At 44.7% G+C, this 18,221-nt stretch overlaps 1 protein-coding gene across 8 annotated transcripts in view; it reads right to left on the bottom strand.

Annotated features, from left to right (window-relative positions):
- The window catches only part of CNGB3 (cyclic nucleotide gated channel subunit beta 3), a 385,692-nt gene that overhangs the window by 237,144 nt on the left and 130,327 nt on the right, over positions 1–18,221 (bottom strand). For 7 of the 8 annotated variants that reach the window (XM_056522291.1, XM_056522294.1, XM_056522292.1 and 4 more), the window contains exon 2: positions 13,026–13,104. In XM_056522291.1, the coding sequence (XP_056378266.1) occupies positions 13,026–13,104 (79 nt within the window). Of the gene's footprint in view, positions 1–11,597; positions 11,653–13,025; positions 13,105–18,221 lie in introns of those variants that run through there. The other variant, XM_056522295.1, reaches the window with a different exon arrangement.

Consider the following 18,221-nt stretch of genomic DNA (forward strand, 5'->3'; position numbering starts at 1 on the left):
TACCCCTAGAGCACTTTCAAAACAACCTAACTAGGTTATTCTTAGAATTACATGTTTAATTCTGTATTAGCAATAGGACCTACTGGCCAGGCAGAGCATCTCACACATGCAATGAAAGAGAAGAAGTGTACCTAACAGTGGCAGGAATTGGGTATCAATATGCTACAATTCCTAAGTTTTTACTTAAGTGAGATATTTATTTTGATGTATGTACTAGAGAAACTTGAGATAGTACATCTAAGTTAGTAATCTAGGGTACTATGTGTGCAAGTACTATTTCAAGAGGCAATGTTCCCTACTGTTTTTATGGAGACAGGTGCTAGCGATGGGCGACAGCAATAATACTACCCTCGGAGAAGCCGAGGTGTCCCTTGTTGAGTTATCTACTAAACACCTTTAACATTTTATACATTTGTATGTACAAGGATTATTTATATTTGTAGTGTTGAGTGTACACGTGCAGTACGTCGATATTTTCTGTGTACGGCTCTGACTCACTTTTTATGTACATAGACATTAGACTATTTTTACATGTACAAACCTTTACTTACTATTTAGGTACACAGACATGAGGATACCTTCCTGTGTACAAAAATTATATACATCTTTACTATACATTTATCAACACTCCAACATGTTTCAGGTGCATTCACCCGATAAGTGCAACATTTAGCATAAGAGTTCTTATGAAGCTGCTGGTATATACATAGAACAGACGTGTAAGGATCAGCAGTCCACCTACACTAGGAGTCCAAGGCAAATATACAAATTGGCGTGTAAGGATCAGCAGTCCCCCTACACTAGGAGTTCATAGGAAGGGAAAGGTAAACACGGCCTTACCACAAATCAGCCGGGTACAGTCCTTAATGAATCTCCTACTGGCTAGGAGTCTCTTGACTTAATAGTCAGGCACAAGCTTAGTGGTTACGTTGCTGAACTTTGAACTGAAACAAAACTTAGCACAGTCCTGCTAGGCACAATTCTTGAACTTGGTTGCTGTAAGACAAAAATGGTTAGACAGAAAAACAATATGACATTACTTTAGAGTCTCTTTAGAAGATGTTCTTCTTTATTCTTGTAGTGCCTCTCCTGGTTCCCCTATATCTGCCAACATCAGGGGCAGGATTAGAATTGACATAGCTTTGCCACACCACATTGGTGAGGATGGAGTGGTGGAAGGCAGCTTGAAAAGGGGTTATAGGCTTACTAGCCGGGATCACAAAGGGGCAATAGGGCTTGAGTACCATCTCCAAACCAGGATGGACCCATGACTCTTTCGTTGGTACCCTGGAAGCAGGCAAACTCTCATTGCTCCCAGAGGGCCTAGGTACGGTCTTTGGTGCCCGCAATTTGGGCTTGCTTTCTTGAACTTGAGCAGGACTTGACACTCGACGATCTGTAGAAACTGAAGAACTTGGCTCTTTGCTGTACATGGAAGATGATGAACTTGACTCTTTAGGCTCCTCCTCCTTGGGAACGCTGGTCGAGGCTTTAGGAGCAGACCTTTTCGGCCTCAAGTTGAAGGGATCGGACTCCCAATCCATTGACGGGAAATATTTGAAAGGAAGCTGTGTTAGTGCTGTTGGTCTGGTGACCACTGCAGCCCATTCTCCACGAAGGCTCTGGACGGGGGTGTACTCCACAATTTCACCCACCTCCAAGGTGTAGAACTTTTTATGGAGATATGGCCTTTGCACTGCTCGCCGGTTTACGAGGATGGTCTGCCCAGTGTGGCAGTCAAGGAGTGTCCCATAACCTCTGACCTTGTCGAACTTGGCCACAGTTGCTCTTCTCCTTTCTAATGGCTCCTCCCCTTCTCGGGGTTGATCCCATTTACGAATGTACAATGCCTCCATTTCTTTGGTGTTTTCTTGCCACCGTACTTTCTCTTCATAAGGCAAATGCACGTGCTTGGGGGAATAGAGTTCTTTGTGTCGGGCATTTAGCTTTTACATCAATTCGGCCAGCTCGGCTTCTTGACGGGCCCTTTCTTTTTCTGCAGTTGGCATTGGTGGGAGTGGCTTCCCAGGTAATGGTTGAACTACTCTGTGCATGTACTCGATCAGCTCCGGCTCATCTCCGAACACCCATTGCGGCAATTTTGGTGAGCACGGTCGTGCACTTGGCAAGCTTGATTGAGGTATGAACTCAGGGCTGGAGGAGAAAGAATAGGCTGCCTCTGGCGGGGTACTCACAGCAGACTCCTCCGACGGGATCTCGGCCCACGAGCCCCAGGTTCTGTGGTGAGGGGACAATCTCACCGGTGATGCACCTCCTGGTGTCCCTGTGCTTTCCGCTGGAGGTGTCTCTGGCCAATCGTTGTCATCATCAGGCAGTGGGGGAAGATTGCAGGCCCCCTCTTCGTCAAATGACAACTGCTGCAAACGGTCATCAAGCTCTTGAAAAAGTTGGGCCGCGACTGCCACAACTTTCCGTGTTTCCGGCGCCATTTTGCTAACTTCACCACGTGGAACGCTGCTCTCCGCCATGTCTGTACTCTCCGTGCAGACTGAAGAGGTCGCTGTGCGTGGCGTCTTTTATAGTGGGCTTCTTCAAAATGTCGCTGGGCAGGAAGGACACTGTCGGTGCAGCCCCGACTTCAGGTCCCTCCAGAAATGACTCCTGTATCTCTGATTTCCCTTTTGGCTGCGACACAACAACTTGGTGGCCACGCCCAGGGGCGGGGCGTGGTGCAGCGTGGGCTTTCTTCGCGCGCTTTTCCGGCAACAGTTCAGCTCCGCCTGTGCCGACCGGACCAAAGGATCGCAGCATGAACTCATTGCGCAGTTTACACATTTTAGTTGTAACAGAATTTTCGCCTCCCCCCTTACTTTTCTCTTGGCCCCCTTGTATGGTGCACCACAAGCACCGTTCTTGTATACAGTAACACGGTTTACAGCACATGAATAAAGTTCTTTTTCTGGGGGGGGGGGGAGTACACTTTCACTAATGGCGTCTGTAGTAGGCACACACCTGTATCCTGTTCGTGCAATGCCAAAAAGGCTTGGTGGTAGCCCTTGGGGGGTGTTGGTAGTGGCGGTATTGTTTTGGTAGACGAAGGGTTAATGTTAACCCTATAGTTCGTGATGCCAGGCTGAGGGCTAGTATGCTGAGAAAATGCTCCAGCCTATCGCCGCCCTTCCCAGTAACGATAGGTGCATGTAATAAAATGACTGAAGATCCGCAAAATAGTTGATCTTTAACTTGAAGAACTTTACTTAGATGATTGCGGTACATCCAATGAACAATAACAGTCTCAGGCAAACAGACTCTAGATATCTCAATGACTGACAATTGTTGCGGACCTTGAAATAAATTAAAGTCTCTGAATTTAGGGTAATTATTACAGATCTGTCCGGATTTAGGGGATAGATAAGGTCCGGTGATCCTGCAGAGTGCTTAGGGATTGATACACTCGCGATTCCAGATATATCAGCCGTTGCCGCAAGGCTCAGGCCTAACTCACTGCGATATACAGCTGCGCAGATCCTAATCATTTGACAGCCCGGAAACAAGAGAGAGAGCAATGGATGGCCGCCGCTCCCTTATATGGGCAGGGGCGGGGCGAATCTGATTGGTCCGAACATCTGTCACTCACCGTTACAGAGTGTGATGGGATTGACTACGTCACAAGGACCTCCAAAGCTCCTAAAGCAGAAATACCATAGAGTTCACCTAACCACGCGACCCGCAGGTCTTGTTACGCTATAGACAGGTAATTAACTATTTATAGGCATTTATATAATATTTACATGCTTCCTAAGTAATCTATTAGTGCAATAACTATCTGGATGAGAGGTGACTAGGGGTGATCTAGACAATAGGGACCCCGACGTCCTAAGGACTCTGGCTAAGGGGACCCACACATGCAGGTAACGGATAGGATACGGTACCGGGACACCACATATGTTTAAAAAATTTTTTTTTTGTATACTAACAAAGATTTACTGATTAATTCTATATCTTACCTTGTTTGGAGTTTATTTTTTTGGTGCGATTGCATGGTTGTAGCTGTATATTTATCGTGTTTTTACCAAACCTCCATCACATTAATTAAAAATTAAAGCCTATATAGGGGAAGGGTTCTATAGGTTAAAATGAACCACTAGATAGAAGGTGGGACAGGTCAGAGAGGGGCTTATGTGAAGAGCACAGGAATCAGACATTAGTTTCACCTGTTTTAAAGTGTCACATACTGAAAATTACAATATTTCATTCTTTATTGACAATTGCAGATTGATGTAGCACTGTATATATATAAAAAAAATCAATGCATTTGTTTGTTTGGATTAAATTGGTCAACAGTTTTTATTCCAATTCTTATTAAAGGGATATTCCGGGCAAAAACATTTTTGATAGGGGATAAGATGTCTGATCGCGCTGGAGGTTTCCGAAACTGGAAACGCAGCTCCTACAAAGAATGCGGGTGCTGCAGGGAGATTGCGATCAGACATCTTATCCCCTACCCTTTGGATAGGGGATACAATGTTTTTGTCCGGAATACCGCTTTAAGCATATGACCAAACCCAATGCTACAGATTTCTTGGAGTACTGTCATGTGTATAACACTTTATATCCAGGATTAAAATGAGAATTTTAGTAATAAGTTGTGTTTTTTGCTAATATTAAATGTTTTAACTTTGCTGGACTGGTAACGTTTGATGTAATTTTTTCCAGTTTAGGTAGAATAATGATTTCATGGACATATGAAGGATGAAAGTGATTCACATTTCCTGGCCAGTGTACTATGACAAACATCATCACAGCATATCAGAGCAAGCACGTTCCCTTGGGCAATTCAACACATTTTTCCAGTGCCAGCGAGCGGTATAAGCCTCTTCTGCAATGTAGAAATATTTAGTCCATGTGATGTTAAATACTTTGGTGTCAAAAAAGACCAAAGAATTATAGGAGTGATATCTTTATTGGCTTTCCAGAAAAATTAATGTATATCCCAAAAAAAGGATCACTTTTACAATACTGTTAGATTTTTGACACACAAGCATTTAAAGGGGTACTCCGGGGATAAACATTTTTTTTTTAATCCACTGGTGCCAGACAGTTAAACAGATTTGTAAGTGACATCTTTCAAAAAATCTTTACCCTTCCAGTACTTTTTAGTAGCTGTATGCTACAGAGGAAATTCTTTTCTTTTGGAATTTCTTTTTTGTCTTGTCCACAGTGCTCTCTGCTGACACCTTTGTCCATGTCAGAAACTGTGCAGAGCAGCATAGGTTTGCAATGCTGCTCTTGACAGTTCCTGATACGGGCATCAGGTCAGCAGCCAAAAAAAGAAAATCAAAAAGAAAAGAATTTCCTCTGTAGCATACAGCTGCTAAAAAGTACTTAAAGGGTAAAGATTTTTTTTAATAGAAGTCATTTACAAATCTGTTTAACTTTCTGGCACCAGTTTAACTTTCTGGCCACTGCAGTACTCCTTTAACATTGCATATAAATTTCTGACTAACATTGTGTTGCCCTATTTTCCCTGTACAGTACACAGGGGAATTAAGTCTGAAGTTCTTATCTGATATGTTGTATATTAAACTTCATACATTGCTCTTGAAATATCTTTGATATGGACTAAATAACTGGCAGATCTGATTACATTGAAACTCATCATGAAAATGAAAAATAATAAGAATTAAAAGGAATCCAGAAGAACAGCCAAGCTGAATAAGTCCTGATAATAAGCCTGATAAAGACCTGATAATAGAGCCCATAGAAATATAATAAAACTAGAGGTTGCTAATTGTACCGCCTTCAATGTATTCAGTGATTTTATCTATTCACAAAAATGTCTTAGTATCTGTTTAGTCCCTTGAAGTCAATCTCAAGAAAACCTTTTAGTACTGTTTTTTAAGAAGTGGAAGCTGACCTATCTCCTATATTAGTTTTTTTAGTGTACAGCAGTCACAAATATATGAATATATGTTTGTTATATCCTATGGTGTACATATCATCCTCCTTGGTACTCACTTCTGTGGTACCCATGAAGAGGATAGGTGTTGTACTGTAGGCTTGCTGAAGGTAGTAGTACCTCAATCAAATTTCTTTCTAGTTTCCTATGAATTCTGTCTTTGTAGTGAGAGGGGGTGGAGTCTCATCACTGCACCTGTTCATCTACTCAGGCTGGTGCAAGAGTTTTTGCAGGTGAACTCATTAGACTGACCTCAGTTCACATTATAAGGGTACTTTCACACTATGTTTGTAATGTACGGTGATCCGGTTGGGAGGGGCGAAAACTGGCCACTCCCGTATCCCAGCTGGATCCGGCCCGAACCCCATTCATTTCAATGAGCTGACCGGAGTCAAACGCTGACTCCGGTTGTCTCATTTTCCCCCGAATACGGTTTTATGACCGGACCTAGAATACTGGTAAGTGCATCATATATGTACTTGGGCACTGTCAGAATTAAAAACTTTTTATATGTTGTACATCTTGGCCAAACATTAAAGACTACCTGTCACCAAACTAAACTTTTAATATATTGTTCCTTATGTAATTATAATATTTACTTGCTGTTTTACTAGCTCACCATAAGACCAATGATATGCAGGCCATGTTTGTAAAAGCAATACAATTTGTCCTGCAAATAATAAAAGGGGCTATCCAGGAAAAAACTTTTTTTTATATATATATCAACTGGCTTCAGAAAATTAAACAGATTTGTAAATTACTTCTATTAAAAAATCTTAATCCTTTCAGTACTTATGAGCTTCTGAAGTTAAGGTTGTTCTTTTCTGTCTAAGTGCTCTCTGATGACACGTGTCTCGGGAACCGCCCAGTATACAAGAGGTTTGCTATGGGGATTTGTTTCTAAACTGGGCGGTTCCCGAGACACGTGTCATCAGAGAGCACTTAGATAGAAAAGAACAACCTTAACTTCAGAAACTCATAAGTACTGAAACGATTAAGATTTTTTAATAGAAGTCATTTACAAATCTGTTTAACTTTCTGGAGCCAGTTGATATATAAAAAAAAGTTTTTTCCTGGAATACCCCTTTAACTTTATTACTTAGGTGACCCAACAGATCAGCTTTTCACAAGCCTGAGCCACATCTCCTGACCTACACTATCACTAGCACCTTCTTAGTCTTCCAGAGACTGAGCCACACTGGCAAATTGTATAGAACTACATACAAATACTGTATCGAAACAATGTAAAACTACTAATCTTAGATTTTTTGTAAAAAAAACAACAGTACTTTTGGGTGGTTTGCAATGGAGCTTACTCATTTCTTATGCTGTTATATTAAGTTTATAAAAAATTCTGCCAAAAAATTGGTCTGCTGATTCTGTCATGGTTGCTATTACCTTAACATCGAGGTTATACGAATCAAATAGCTGGCACATGCACCCAGAGTTTGAATGGAAGTCAGAACCTTAACCCCTTAAGGACATGCGCCGTAAATGTACGGCACTGCTAAGAAGTATTAGTGGACAGCACCGTACATTCACGGCACAGCTTTCCTGGATCACCGGATCAGCAGCCATCTCAGGACATCGCGGCGCATCACGGCTTTTCCGGGCTTATCTGGTCTCTGGTGACCCGATCGCCCGGAAATAGTGGTGATCATCATCCTAAAAGATAGGAGTGAGGTGGCAGGGGTGCCACCTCCTCCTCTCCCCTGCGCAGAGGTGCCACCTCCTCCTCTCCCCAATCGCAGGGCGCTCTCTCACTCGGGAGCCTTGTTGTATTTCAAGGCAACAGTTTAGTGCCACATATGGGGTATTTCCGTACTACGAGAAATTGCGCTAAAAAATTTTGGGGACTTTTCTCCTTTTACCCCTTATGAAAAGGTAAAGTTGGGGGTCTACACCAGAATGTTATTGTAATTTTTTTTTTTTTTTACACGAACATGCTGGTGTTGCCCCATACTTTTTATTTTCACAAGAGGTAAAAAGAAAAAAGACCCCTAAAATTTGTAACATAATTTCTCCCGAGTACGGAACTGCCCCATGTGTGGAGGTAAAATGCTCTGCGGGCACAAAACAGGGCTCAGGAGTGAGAGCGTGTTATGATTCGGCTAGCTGGATGTGGATCCTCTGTGCCAGCGAGGGATTGGCGTGGACCGTGTCGGTGGACCGGTTCTAGGGTTGCTACTGGTATTCACCAGAGCTCGGCGCAAAGCGGGATGGTTTTGCTGCGGCGGTAGCAACCAGGTCGTATCCACCGGCAAAGGCTCAACCTCGCTGACTGCTGAGAAGGCGTGGGACAGAAGGAATAGGCAGAAGCAAGGTCAGACGTAGCAGAAGGTCGGGGCAGGCGGCAAGGTTCGTAGTCAATAGTAATAGCAGGAGGTCAGGAACACAGTAATGGTAAACACAGTAGTAGCTTTCTCTAGGCACTAAGGCAACAAGATCCGGCAAGGAAGTGCAGGGGAAGTGAGGTAATATAGCCAGGGAGCAGGTGGAAGCTAATTAGGCCGATTGGGCCAGGCACCATTCATTGGTGCACTGGCCCTTTAAATCTCAGAGAGCTGGCGCGCGCGCGCCCTAGACAGCGGAGCCGCACGCGCCAGAACATGACAGCCGGGGACCGGGACAGGTGAGTGACTTGGGATGTGATTCGCGAGCGGGCGCGTCCCGCTATGCGAATCGCATCCCCGCCGGCAATGTCAGTGCAGCGCTCCCGGTCAGCGGGTCTGACCAGGCGATGCAGGGAGAGAAACGCCGCGAGCGCTTCGGGGAGGAGCAGGGACCCGGAGCGTTCAGCGTAACAGAGCGCATCATGGACATTCAAGGCCTAAATTGGTGATTTGCACGGGGGGTGGGGGGCTTGCTGATTTTACAGTGGTTCTGACATAAAAGCAAAAAAATACATACCCACATGTGACCCCATTTTAGAAACTAGACCCCTCACGGAACGTAACAAGGGGTATAGTGAGCATTAACACCCCTCAGGAATTTAACACATTTTTGTTGAAGATGGATGTTAAGATGATAAAAAAAAAAAATTCACTTAAATGCTGGTGTTACTCTACATTTTTCATTTTCACAAAGGAAAATAGTAAAAAAAAAGCCCCACAAAATTTGTAACCCCATTTCTTCTGAGTATATAAAAACCCCATATGTGGACATAAAGTGCTCTGTGGGCGCATTACAATGCTCAGAAAAGAAGGAGCGCCATTGGGCTTTTGGAGAGAGAATGTGTCCAGAATTGAAGGCCATATGTGTTTACAACACCCCCCATGGTGCCAGAACAGTGGACCCCGCCCCACATGTGACCCCATTTTGGAAACTACACCCCTTACAGAATGTGATAAGGGGTGCAGTGAGCTTTTACATCCCACACATGTCTGACAGATTTTTGGATCAGTGGTCCATGAAAATGAAAAATTTAATTTTTCATTTGCACAGACCACTTTTCCAAAGATCTGTAAAATGCCAGTGGGGTGTAAATGCTCGCTGCACCCCTTGTTACATTACATGAGGGGTGTAGTTTCCATGTGGGGAAGGGGGGGGTCCAGTGTTCTGGCACCATGGGGGCTTTGTAAATGCACATGGCCCCCGACTTTCATTCCAAACAAATTCTCTCTCCAAAAGCTCTATGGCGCTCCTTCTTTTCTGAGCATTGTAATTCACCTGCAGAGCACATAACATCCACATATGGGGTATTTCCATACTCAGAAGAAATGGGGTTACAAATTTTGGGAGGCTTTTTCTCCTATTACCCCTTGTGAAAATGAAAAATTTGGGGTAACACCAGCATTTTAGTGAAAAAAATCTAATTTTTCATTTTCCCGTCCAACTTTAGTGGAGCTGGATATGGATCCTCTAACCTGTGTGGCAGATGGCTCGGACCGTATGGGGGGCGGAGTCTAAGGTGCCGCTGGTCTTCACCAGAGCCCAAGCCAAGGCAAGATGGGCTTGCTGCGGCAGTCGACACCAAGGTCGCTACCCCCAACACGGCTCGACCACACAGGTAGCTGGGCAAGGTGAGGTACTGTAGGATAAGGCAGTAGCGTAGTCAAACATAGCAGAAGGTCAAGGCAGGCGGCAAAAGTGCGGAGTCTAACAATGTAGCGGAAGGTCTGGATACACGGGTAAGACTAACAGGTTATAAGGGATTCTTAATCTCAGGCTAGGGCCACTGAAGATCTGGCAGGGAAGTGTGGGAGGTACAGGGACTTTATAATGTAGTGTCAGGTGCAAACAGTAATTATGGGCGTAATGGCCCTTTAAATTTCAGAGCTCCGGCACTCGCACGCCATAGGAGATGGGGACGAGTGCGCCGGAGCTGAGACACAGAAGTATACTCTACATATACTCTACATATACCTAAGGGGAGGGGGGGTTACTCTACATATATACCTATAGGGGAGGGGGGTTACTCTCCACATATACCTATGGGGAAGGGGGGGGGGTTACTCTACATATACCTATGGGGAGGGGGAGGAGGGGGGTTACTCTACATATACCTATGGGGAAGAGGGAGGGTGTAGCTGCATATACATATGGGAAAGGGGGGGTAACTGCATATACCTATGGGAAAGGGGGGTGTAACTGCATATACCTATGGGAAAGGGGGGTGGGTGTATCTGCATATACCTATGGGGAAGAGGGGGGGCTGTAGCTGCATGTACATATGGGAAAGAGGGGGGTGTAACTGCATATCCCTATGGGAAAGGGGGGGTGTATCTGCATATACCTATGGGAAAGGGGGGGTGTAACTGCATATACCTATGGGAAAGGGGGGGTGTAACTGCATATACACCTATGGGAAAGAGGGGGGTGTAACTGCATATACACCTATGGGAAAGAGGGGGGGTGTAACGGCATATACCTATGGGAAAGAGGGGGGGGGTGTAACTGCATATACCTATGGGAAAGGAGGGGTGTAACTGCATATATCTATGGGAAAGGGGGGGATGTAACTGCATATACCTATGGGAAAGAGGGGGGATGTAACTGCATATAACTATGGAAATGAGGGGGGATGTAACTGCATATACCTATGGGAAAGAGGGGGGTGTAACTGCATATACCTATGGGAAAGAAGGGGGGTGTACCTGCTTTTACCTATGGGAAAGAGGGGGGGGGGAGGTAACTCTGCCTATACCTATGGGGAAAGGGGAGGAAAGGGGGGGGGGAAACTGCCTATACCAATGGGGAAGAGGGGGGTAACTCTGCCTATACCAATGGGGAAGAGGGGGGTAACTCTGCCTATACCAATTGGGAAGGGGGGGGGGAATCTGCCTATACCTATGGGAAAAAATGGGTTTAACTCTGCCTATACCTATGGGAAACGGGGGGAGGTTTTTTTTTTAACTCTGCCTATACCTACGGGGAAAGGGGGCGGGGGGACTCTGCTGCCTATACCTAAGGAGAAAGGGGGTTAACTCTGTTCCTATACCTATTGGGAAGGGGGTTTAACTCTGCTGCCTATACCTACAGGGAAGGGGGGCTAACTAACTTTATACCTGGATGCCTAACTACTTACCTACATACCCAGCTATCTAACTATGTACATACCTGGCCTTCATACATGGCTGCCTACCTAGCTAGCCCCCTACCTACCTAACTTGTCACCTACCTACATATCTGGCTTCCTGATCTACCTACCTAGTTACCTATTTACCTGACTACCTACCTACCTGCCCGTTTACTGTGCAGGACACCAAGGAGGGCATTATTACAGTTTGTGGGCCTATAGATGGAAAGATTGTGTAGAGGAGGGGACAGCACTGGAAAAATGCAGAGACATGGCGGTCTTATCCGGACGGAGACGAAAAGGAAAGAGGACGCCGCTGATCAGAAAAGACGTAATTGTGAGTCCCAAAATGTAACTGTAATCACTTATATGGTATACACATCTGGGGAGATTTATCAAAACCTGTGCAGAGGAAGAGTGGTGTAGTTGCTCATAGCAACCAATCACATTGCTTCTTTCATTTTCCACAGGCCTCTTTAGAGGCCTGGGGAAAATGAAAGAAGCAATGTGATTGGTTGCTAAGGGCAACTGCACCACTCTTCCTCTGCACAGGTTTTGATAAATCTCCCCCATCCTGTGTACAGCTGATATCTACCGCCATATGGTCCTGTATATAATCACTTATATAGATCCTGTATAGTATACTGGTCTGTGTATGGTGGTTTTATTCAGTACAGTATGGCGGTATTATCCAGTTATTGTGTGGTGGTATATATTTACTCCTTGTATACCAGTATTATTACATAGGTCATGGAAATTTACCTATGTTAAAGTGTTTCTGATATATATCAATTTTAGTTTATTGTGTGTGGGATTTAGGTGGAATAGGGGCGTGGCAGAAGATTGACGAGCTGCAGAGCCTAGTAGGGGCCCTTGCTTTTTTTTGTTCCGTGGGCCCTGAGTGTTGTCAGTCTGCTCCTGGGAAGGGGTGTAATTAAGGGGGGGGGGAAGGGGGTAAATAAAGGGGGGAGGGGGTAAATAAAGGGGGGGAGGGGGGTGTAATTAAGGGGGGGGGGCAAACAAAGGGTCCGCCCCAGGTGCCAAATGCTCTAGGTACGCCCCTGTCCTAGACAACACTCATTTTATATGCTGCAGAAAATGAACTTACGGGGGGAAAAAAAAACAAATTAATTTCATACCAGCTACATAGGTTAGTAGTTAGTAAGGTATTAGTAACTAGACTAACTTTGCTGCCTCTTTCTTTCATTTAAAGAACCATTAATCTCCAAATATTCCTTTGAGGGCAGGAGTTTCCACACTGTAGTTCTCCAGATGAGGCAAAACTTCAACTCCAAGCATGCCCGGACAGCCATTGGCTGTCCGGGTATGCTGGGAGTTGTAGTTTTGCAGCATGTGGAGGTCCACAGTTTGAAGACCACTGCTTTAGGATATGGTACGTTTGCCGCCATTTGCTACAGCTGTAACCTTAGAACGTACCCTCAATGTTAGTGAACGAGTGAGTCAAAAATGTAATGTAGTCATGAAAATCTAGTGTGACTTAGCTGCTATATATACTTTTATACTCTTTGTATAGTAATACTATGATTGTCATTTTGTCAGTAACACCAAAAGAATGTTGAAACTTACTTTGTTTTGGAGGTGCAAGAAACTTTGCTTTAAATCTTTTCATTGTTGTGTGGTTTCTTCTTAATGTTTCTTGCCCTGTCTATAGAAACATATGGATTAGATTAGACTATGCATGCATTCACAACACGCTATTCCATTTCTCTGCTTTATATATCTATATCTATATATATGTGCAGAGATGAGCGAATCGTATCTGACGAAGTCAAATTTGTTCCAAATTTCATAAAAAATTAGATTCTGACCGAATCCGAACTTCGACACGATTCTAAATAATGAATTTCTTCATTAATGACACCCCTGCGATCTTCCTGTATAATGTATAGATGCGAAGGGGGTTCTTCTGCGCTCGCATCTCTGCAACAGACAGGACAATCGCATTGGGTGTCAGGAGTGATACCTGCTGTGATCTGTCCTCAACTGCAGGTGCTACTGCTCCCAACATGGAGCACACTCTTCTCCATGCTGCGAGCTGTAATACCTGCATTAACCCCTTAAGGACGCAGGACGTACTCAAACGGCCCCTTTTCCGAGTCCTTAAGGACTCAGGACGTTTGAGTACGTCCTGTCAAATCCTGGCCCCCCGCCGCTAGCCGGAGGGGAGTCGGTGCCCGATGCCTGCTGAAATCGTTCAGCAGGCATCGGGGCATATCGCCCAGGGGGGTCATTATGCCCCCCCATGTCGGCGATGGTCGCAGATCGCTGGACAATTCAGTCCAGCGATCTGCGGCAGATTCCAGGTCAATCGGGTCTCCAGTGACCCGGTGACCCGGAATTACAGGCTGTTCAGCTGAACAGCCAGAGCCTGCAGGGGTGAGGTGGCACTGGTGCCACCTCACGATCGCCCTGATTCGTCGGGGGGATTACCGGCCGACCAATCAGGGCGCCTGCTGCGGGTGTCACTCCCGCAACCCGCTCCGACCCTCTTCCGGGGGACGTGAGCGGGTGCGGGACGTGCACCCCGGGTGCTGGGGACCCCGATCCCCGGCGTCAATGTTGGGATCGGGGCCCCAGGAGCGACGACCGCGGCGGAGACGACGAGGGACTGACCTGTGCGGCGAGGATCGTTGGAGGTGAGTGACAGCCTCCTGCTGTTGCTTAGCAACAGCTCCCAGCATGCAAAAAGGGCATGCTGGGAGCTGTAGTTATGCAACAGCAGGTGGCAGACCACCACAACTCCCAGCATGCCCTTATGGGCATGCTGGGACTTGTAGTTTTGCAACAGCTGGAGGCACATTTTTTCTATGGAAAAGTGTACCTTCAGCTGTTGTGTAACTACAACTCCCAGCTTGCACCAACAGCTAAAGTGCATGCTGGGAGTTGTAGTAGTGCATCTGCTGGTTGCATAACTACAACTCCCAGCATGCCCGTTGGCTGTCGGTGACTGCTGGGAGTTGTAGTTTTGCAACAGCTGAAGGCACACTGAGTTATGTAGCAAACCAGTGTGTCTCCAGCTGTTGCATAACTACAGTCCCCAGCATCCCCAGCCAATGTAGTATGCCTCCGGCTGTTGCATAACTACAAGACCCAGCATGCCCTTCCGCTGTCCGTACATGCTGGGGGTTGTAGCTTTTGCAACAGCTGAAGGCACACTGGTTGCAAAACACTGAGTTTGTTACCAAACTCGGTGTTTCACAACCAGTGTGCCTCCAGCTGTTGCAAAACTACAACTCCCAGCATGCACTGATAGACCGTACATGCTGGGAGTTGTAGTTTTGCAACAGCTGGATGTTCCCCCCCCCCCCCAATGTGAACGTACAGGGTACATTCACATGGGCGGAGGATTACAGCAAGTATCCGGCTGCAAGTTTGAGCTGCGGCAAATTTTCTGTCGCAGCTCAAACTGCCAGCGAGAAACTACTGTGAACCCCCCGCCCGTGCGACTGTACCCTAAAAACACTACACTAACACACAATAAAAAGTAAAAAACACTACGTATACACATACCCCTATACAACCCCCCTCCCCTCCCCAATAAAAATGAAAAACGTCTGGTACGCCACTGTTTCCAAAACGGAGCCTCCAGCGGTTGCAAAACTACAACTCCCAGCATGCACTGATGGACCGTACATGCTGGGAGTTGTAGTTTTGCAACAGCTGGATTTCCCCCCCCCCTCAATGTGAACGTACAGGGTACACTCACATGGGCGGAGGATTACAGTAAGTATCCGGCTGCAAGTTTGAGCTGCGGCTCAAAATGCCAGCGTAAAACTACTGTGAACCCCCGCCCGTGTGACTGTACCCTAAAAACACTACACTACACTAACACACAATAAAATAAAAAGTAAAAATCACTACATATACACATACCCCTACACAGCCCCCCTCCCCAATAAAAATGAAAAACGTTTGGTACGCCACTGTTTCCAAAACGGAGCCTCCAGCTGTTGCAAAACAACTACTCCCAGTATTGCCAGATAGCCACTGACTGTCCAGGCATGCTGGGAGTTTTACAACAGCTGGAGGCACCCTGTTTGGGAATCACTGGCGTAGAATACCCCTATATCCTCCCCTATGCAAGTCCCTAATTTAGGCTTCAAATGCGCATGGCGCTCTCACTTTGGAGCCCTGTCGTATTTCAAGGCAACAGTTTAGGGTCACATATGGGGTATCGCCGTACTCGGGAGAAATTGTGTTACAAATTTTGGGGGGTATTTTCTATTTTACCCTTTTTAAAAATGTAAAATTTTTGGGAAAAGAGGCATTTTAGGTAAAAAAAAAATAATTTTTTTTACATATGCAAAAGTCGTGAAACACCTTTGGGGTATTAAGGTTCACTTAACCCCTTGTTACGTTCCCCGAGGGGTCTAGTTTCCAAAATAGTATGCCATGTGTTTTTTTTTTTTTGCTGTCCTGGCACCATAGGGGCTTCCTAAATGCGGCATGCCCCCAGAGCGAAATTTGCTTTCAAAAAGCCAAATGTGACTCCTTCTCTTCTGAGACCTGTAGTGTGCCAGCAGAGCACTTTTCACCCCCACATGGGGCGTTTTCTGAATCGGGAGAAATTGGGCTTCAAATTTTGGGGGGTATTTTCTGCTTTAACCCTTTGTAAAAATGTAAATTTTTTGGGAAACCAAGCATTTTAGGTACATTTTTATTTTTTTTACATATGCAAAAGTTGTGAAACCCCTGTGGGGTATTAAGGTTCACTTTACCCCTTGTTACGTTCCCCAAGGGGTCTAGTTTCCAAAATGGTATGCCATGTGTTTTTTTTTGCTGTCCTGGCACCATAGGGGCTTCCTAAATGCGGCATGCCCCCAGAGCAAAATTTCCTTCAAAAAAGCCAAATGTGACTCCTTCTCTTCTGAGACCTGTAGTGCGCCAGCAGAGCACTTTTCACCCCCATATGGGGTGTTTTCTGAATCGGGAGAAATTGGGCTTCAAATTTTGGGGGGTATTATCTGCTTTAACCCTTTGTAAAAATGTAAATTTTTTGGGAAACCAAGCATTTTAGGTAAATTTTTTATTTTTTTTTACATATGCAAAAGTTGTGAAACCCCTTTGGGGTATTAAGGTTCACTTTACCCCTTTTTACGTTCCCCAAGGGGTCTAGTTTCCAAAATGGTATGCCATGTGTTTTTTTTTGCTGTCCTGGCACCATAGGGGCTTCCTAAATGCGGCATGCCCCCAGAGCAAAATTTCCTTCAAAAAAGCCAAATGTGACTCCTTCTCTTCTGAGACCTGTAGTGCGCCAGCAGAGCACTTTTCACCCCCATATGGGGTGTTTTCTGAATCGGGAGAAATTGGGCTTCAAATTTTGGGGGGTATTATCTGCTTTAACCCTTTGAAAAAATGTTATTTTTTTGGGAAACCAAGCATTTTAGGTACATTTTTTATTTTTTTTTACATATGCAAAAGTTGTGAAACCCCTTTGGGGTATTAAGGTTCACTTTACCCCTTTTTACGTTCCCCAAGGGGTCTAGTTTGCAAAATGGTATGCCATGTGTTTTTTTTTGCTGTCCTGGCACCATAGGGGCTTCCTAAATGCGGCATGCCCCCAGAGCAAAATTTCCTTCAAAAAAGCCAAATGTGACTCCTTCTCTTCTGAGACCTGTAGTGCGCCAGCAGAGCACTTTTCACCCCCATATGGGGTGTTTTCTGAATTGGGAGCAATTGGGCTTCAAATTTTGGGGGTATTTTCTGCTATTACCCTTTTTAAAAATGTAAAACTTTTGGGAAACCAAGCATTTTACGGATTTATTTATTTATTTTTTTACGTATGCAAAAGTTGTGAATCACCTGTGGGGTATTAAGGTTTACTTTACCCCTTGTTATGTTCCCCGAGGGGTCTAGTTTCCAAAATGCTATGCCATGTGTTTTTTTTTGCTGTTCTGGCACCATAGGGGCTTCCTAAATGTGACATGCCCCCCAAAAACCATTTGTCGCTCCTTCCCTTCTGAGCCCTCTACTGCGCCCGCCGAACACTTTACATAGACATATGAGGTATGTGCTTACTCGAGAGAAATTGGGTTTCAAATACAAGTAAAAATTTTCTCCTTTTTACCCCTTGCAAAAATTCAAAAATTGGGTCTACAAAAACATGCGAGTGTAAAAAATGAAGATTGTGAATTTTCTCCTTCACTTTGCTGCTATTCCTGTGAAACACCTAAAGGGTTAAAACGCTGACTGAATGTCATTTTGAATACTTTGGGGGGTGCAGTTTTTATAATGGGGTCTTTTATGGGGTATTTCTAATATGAAGGCCCTTCAAATCCACTTCAAACCTGAACTGGTCCCTGAAAAAAAGCGAGTTTCAAAATTTTGTGAAAAATTGGAAAATTGCTGCGGAACTTTGAAGCCCTCTGGTGTCTTCCAAAAGTAAAAACTCATCAATTTTATGATGTAAACATAAAGTAGACATATTGTATATGTGAATAAAAAAAAATTATTTTGAATATCCATTTTCCTTACAAGCAGAGAGCTTCATAGTTAGAAAAATGCAAAATTTTCAAATTTTTCATCAAATTTTGGGATTTTTCACCAAGAAAGGATGCAAGTTACCACAAAATTTTACCACTAAGTTAAAGTAGAATATGTCACGAAAAAACTATCTCGGAATCAGATTGATAACTAAAAGCATTCCAGAGTTATAAATGTTTAAAGTGACAGTGGTCAGAATTGCAAAAAATGGCTGAGTCCTTAAGGTGAAAAAGGGCTCAGTCCTTAAGGGGTTAATAGACAGATCTCAGCGAGTGTCAC

Source organism: Hyla sarda, chromosome 5 (genome assembly GCF_029499605.1).
Source record: "Hyla sarda isolate aHylSar1 chromosome 5, aHylSar1.hap1, whole genome shotgun sequence".
NCBI classification, from domain to species: Eukaryota; Metazoa; Chordata; class Amphibia; order Anura; family Hylidae; genus Hyla; species Hyla sarda.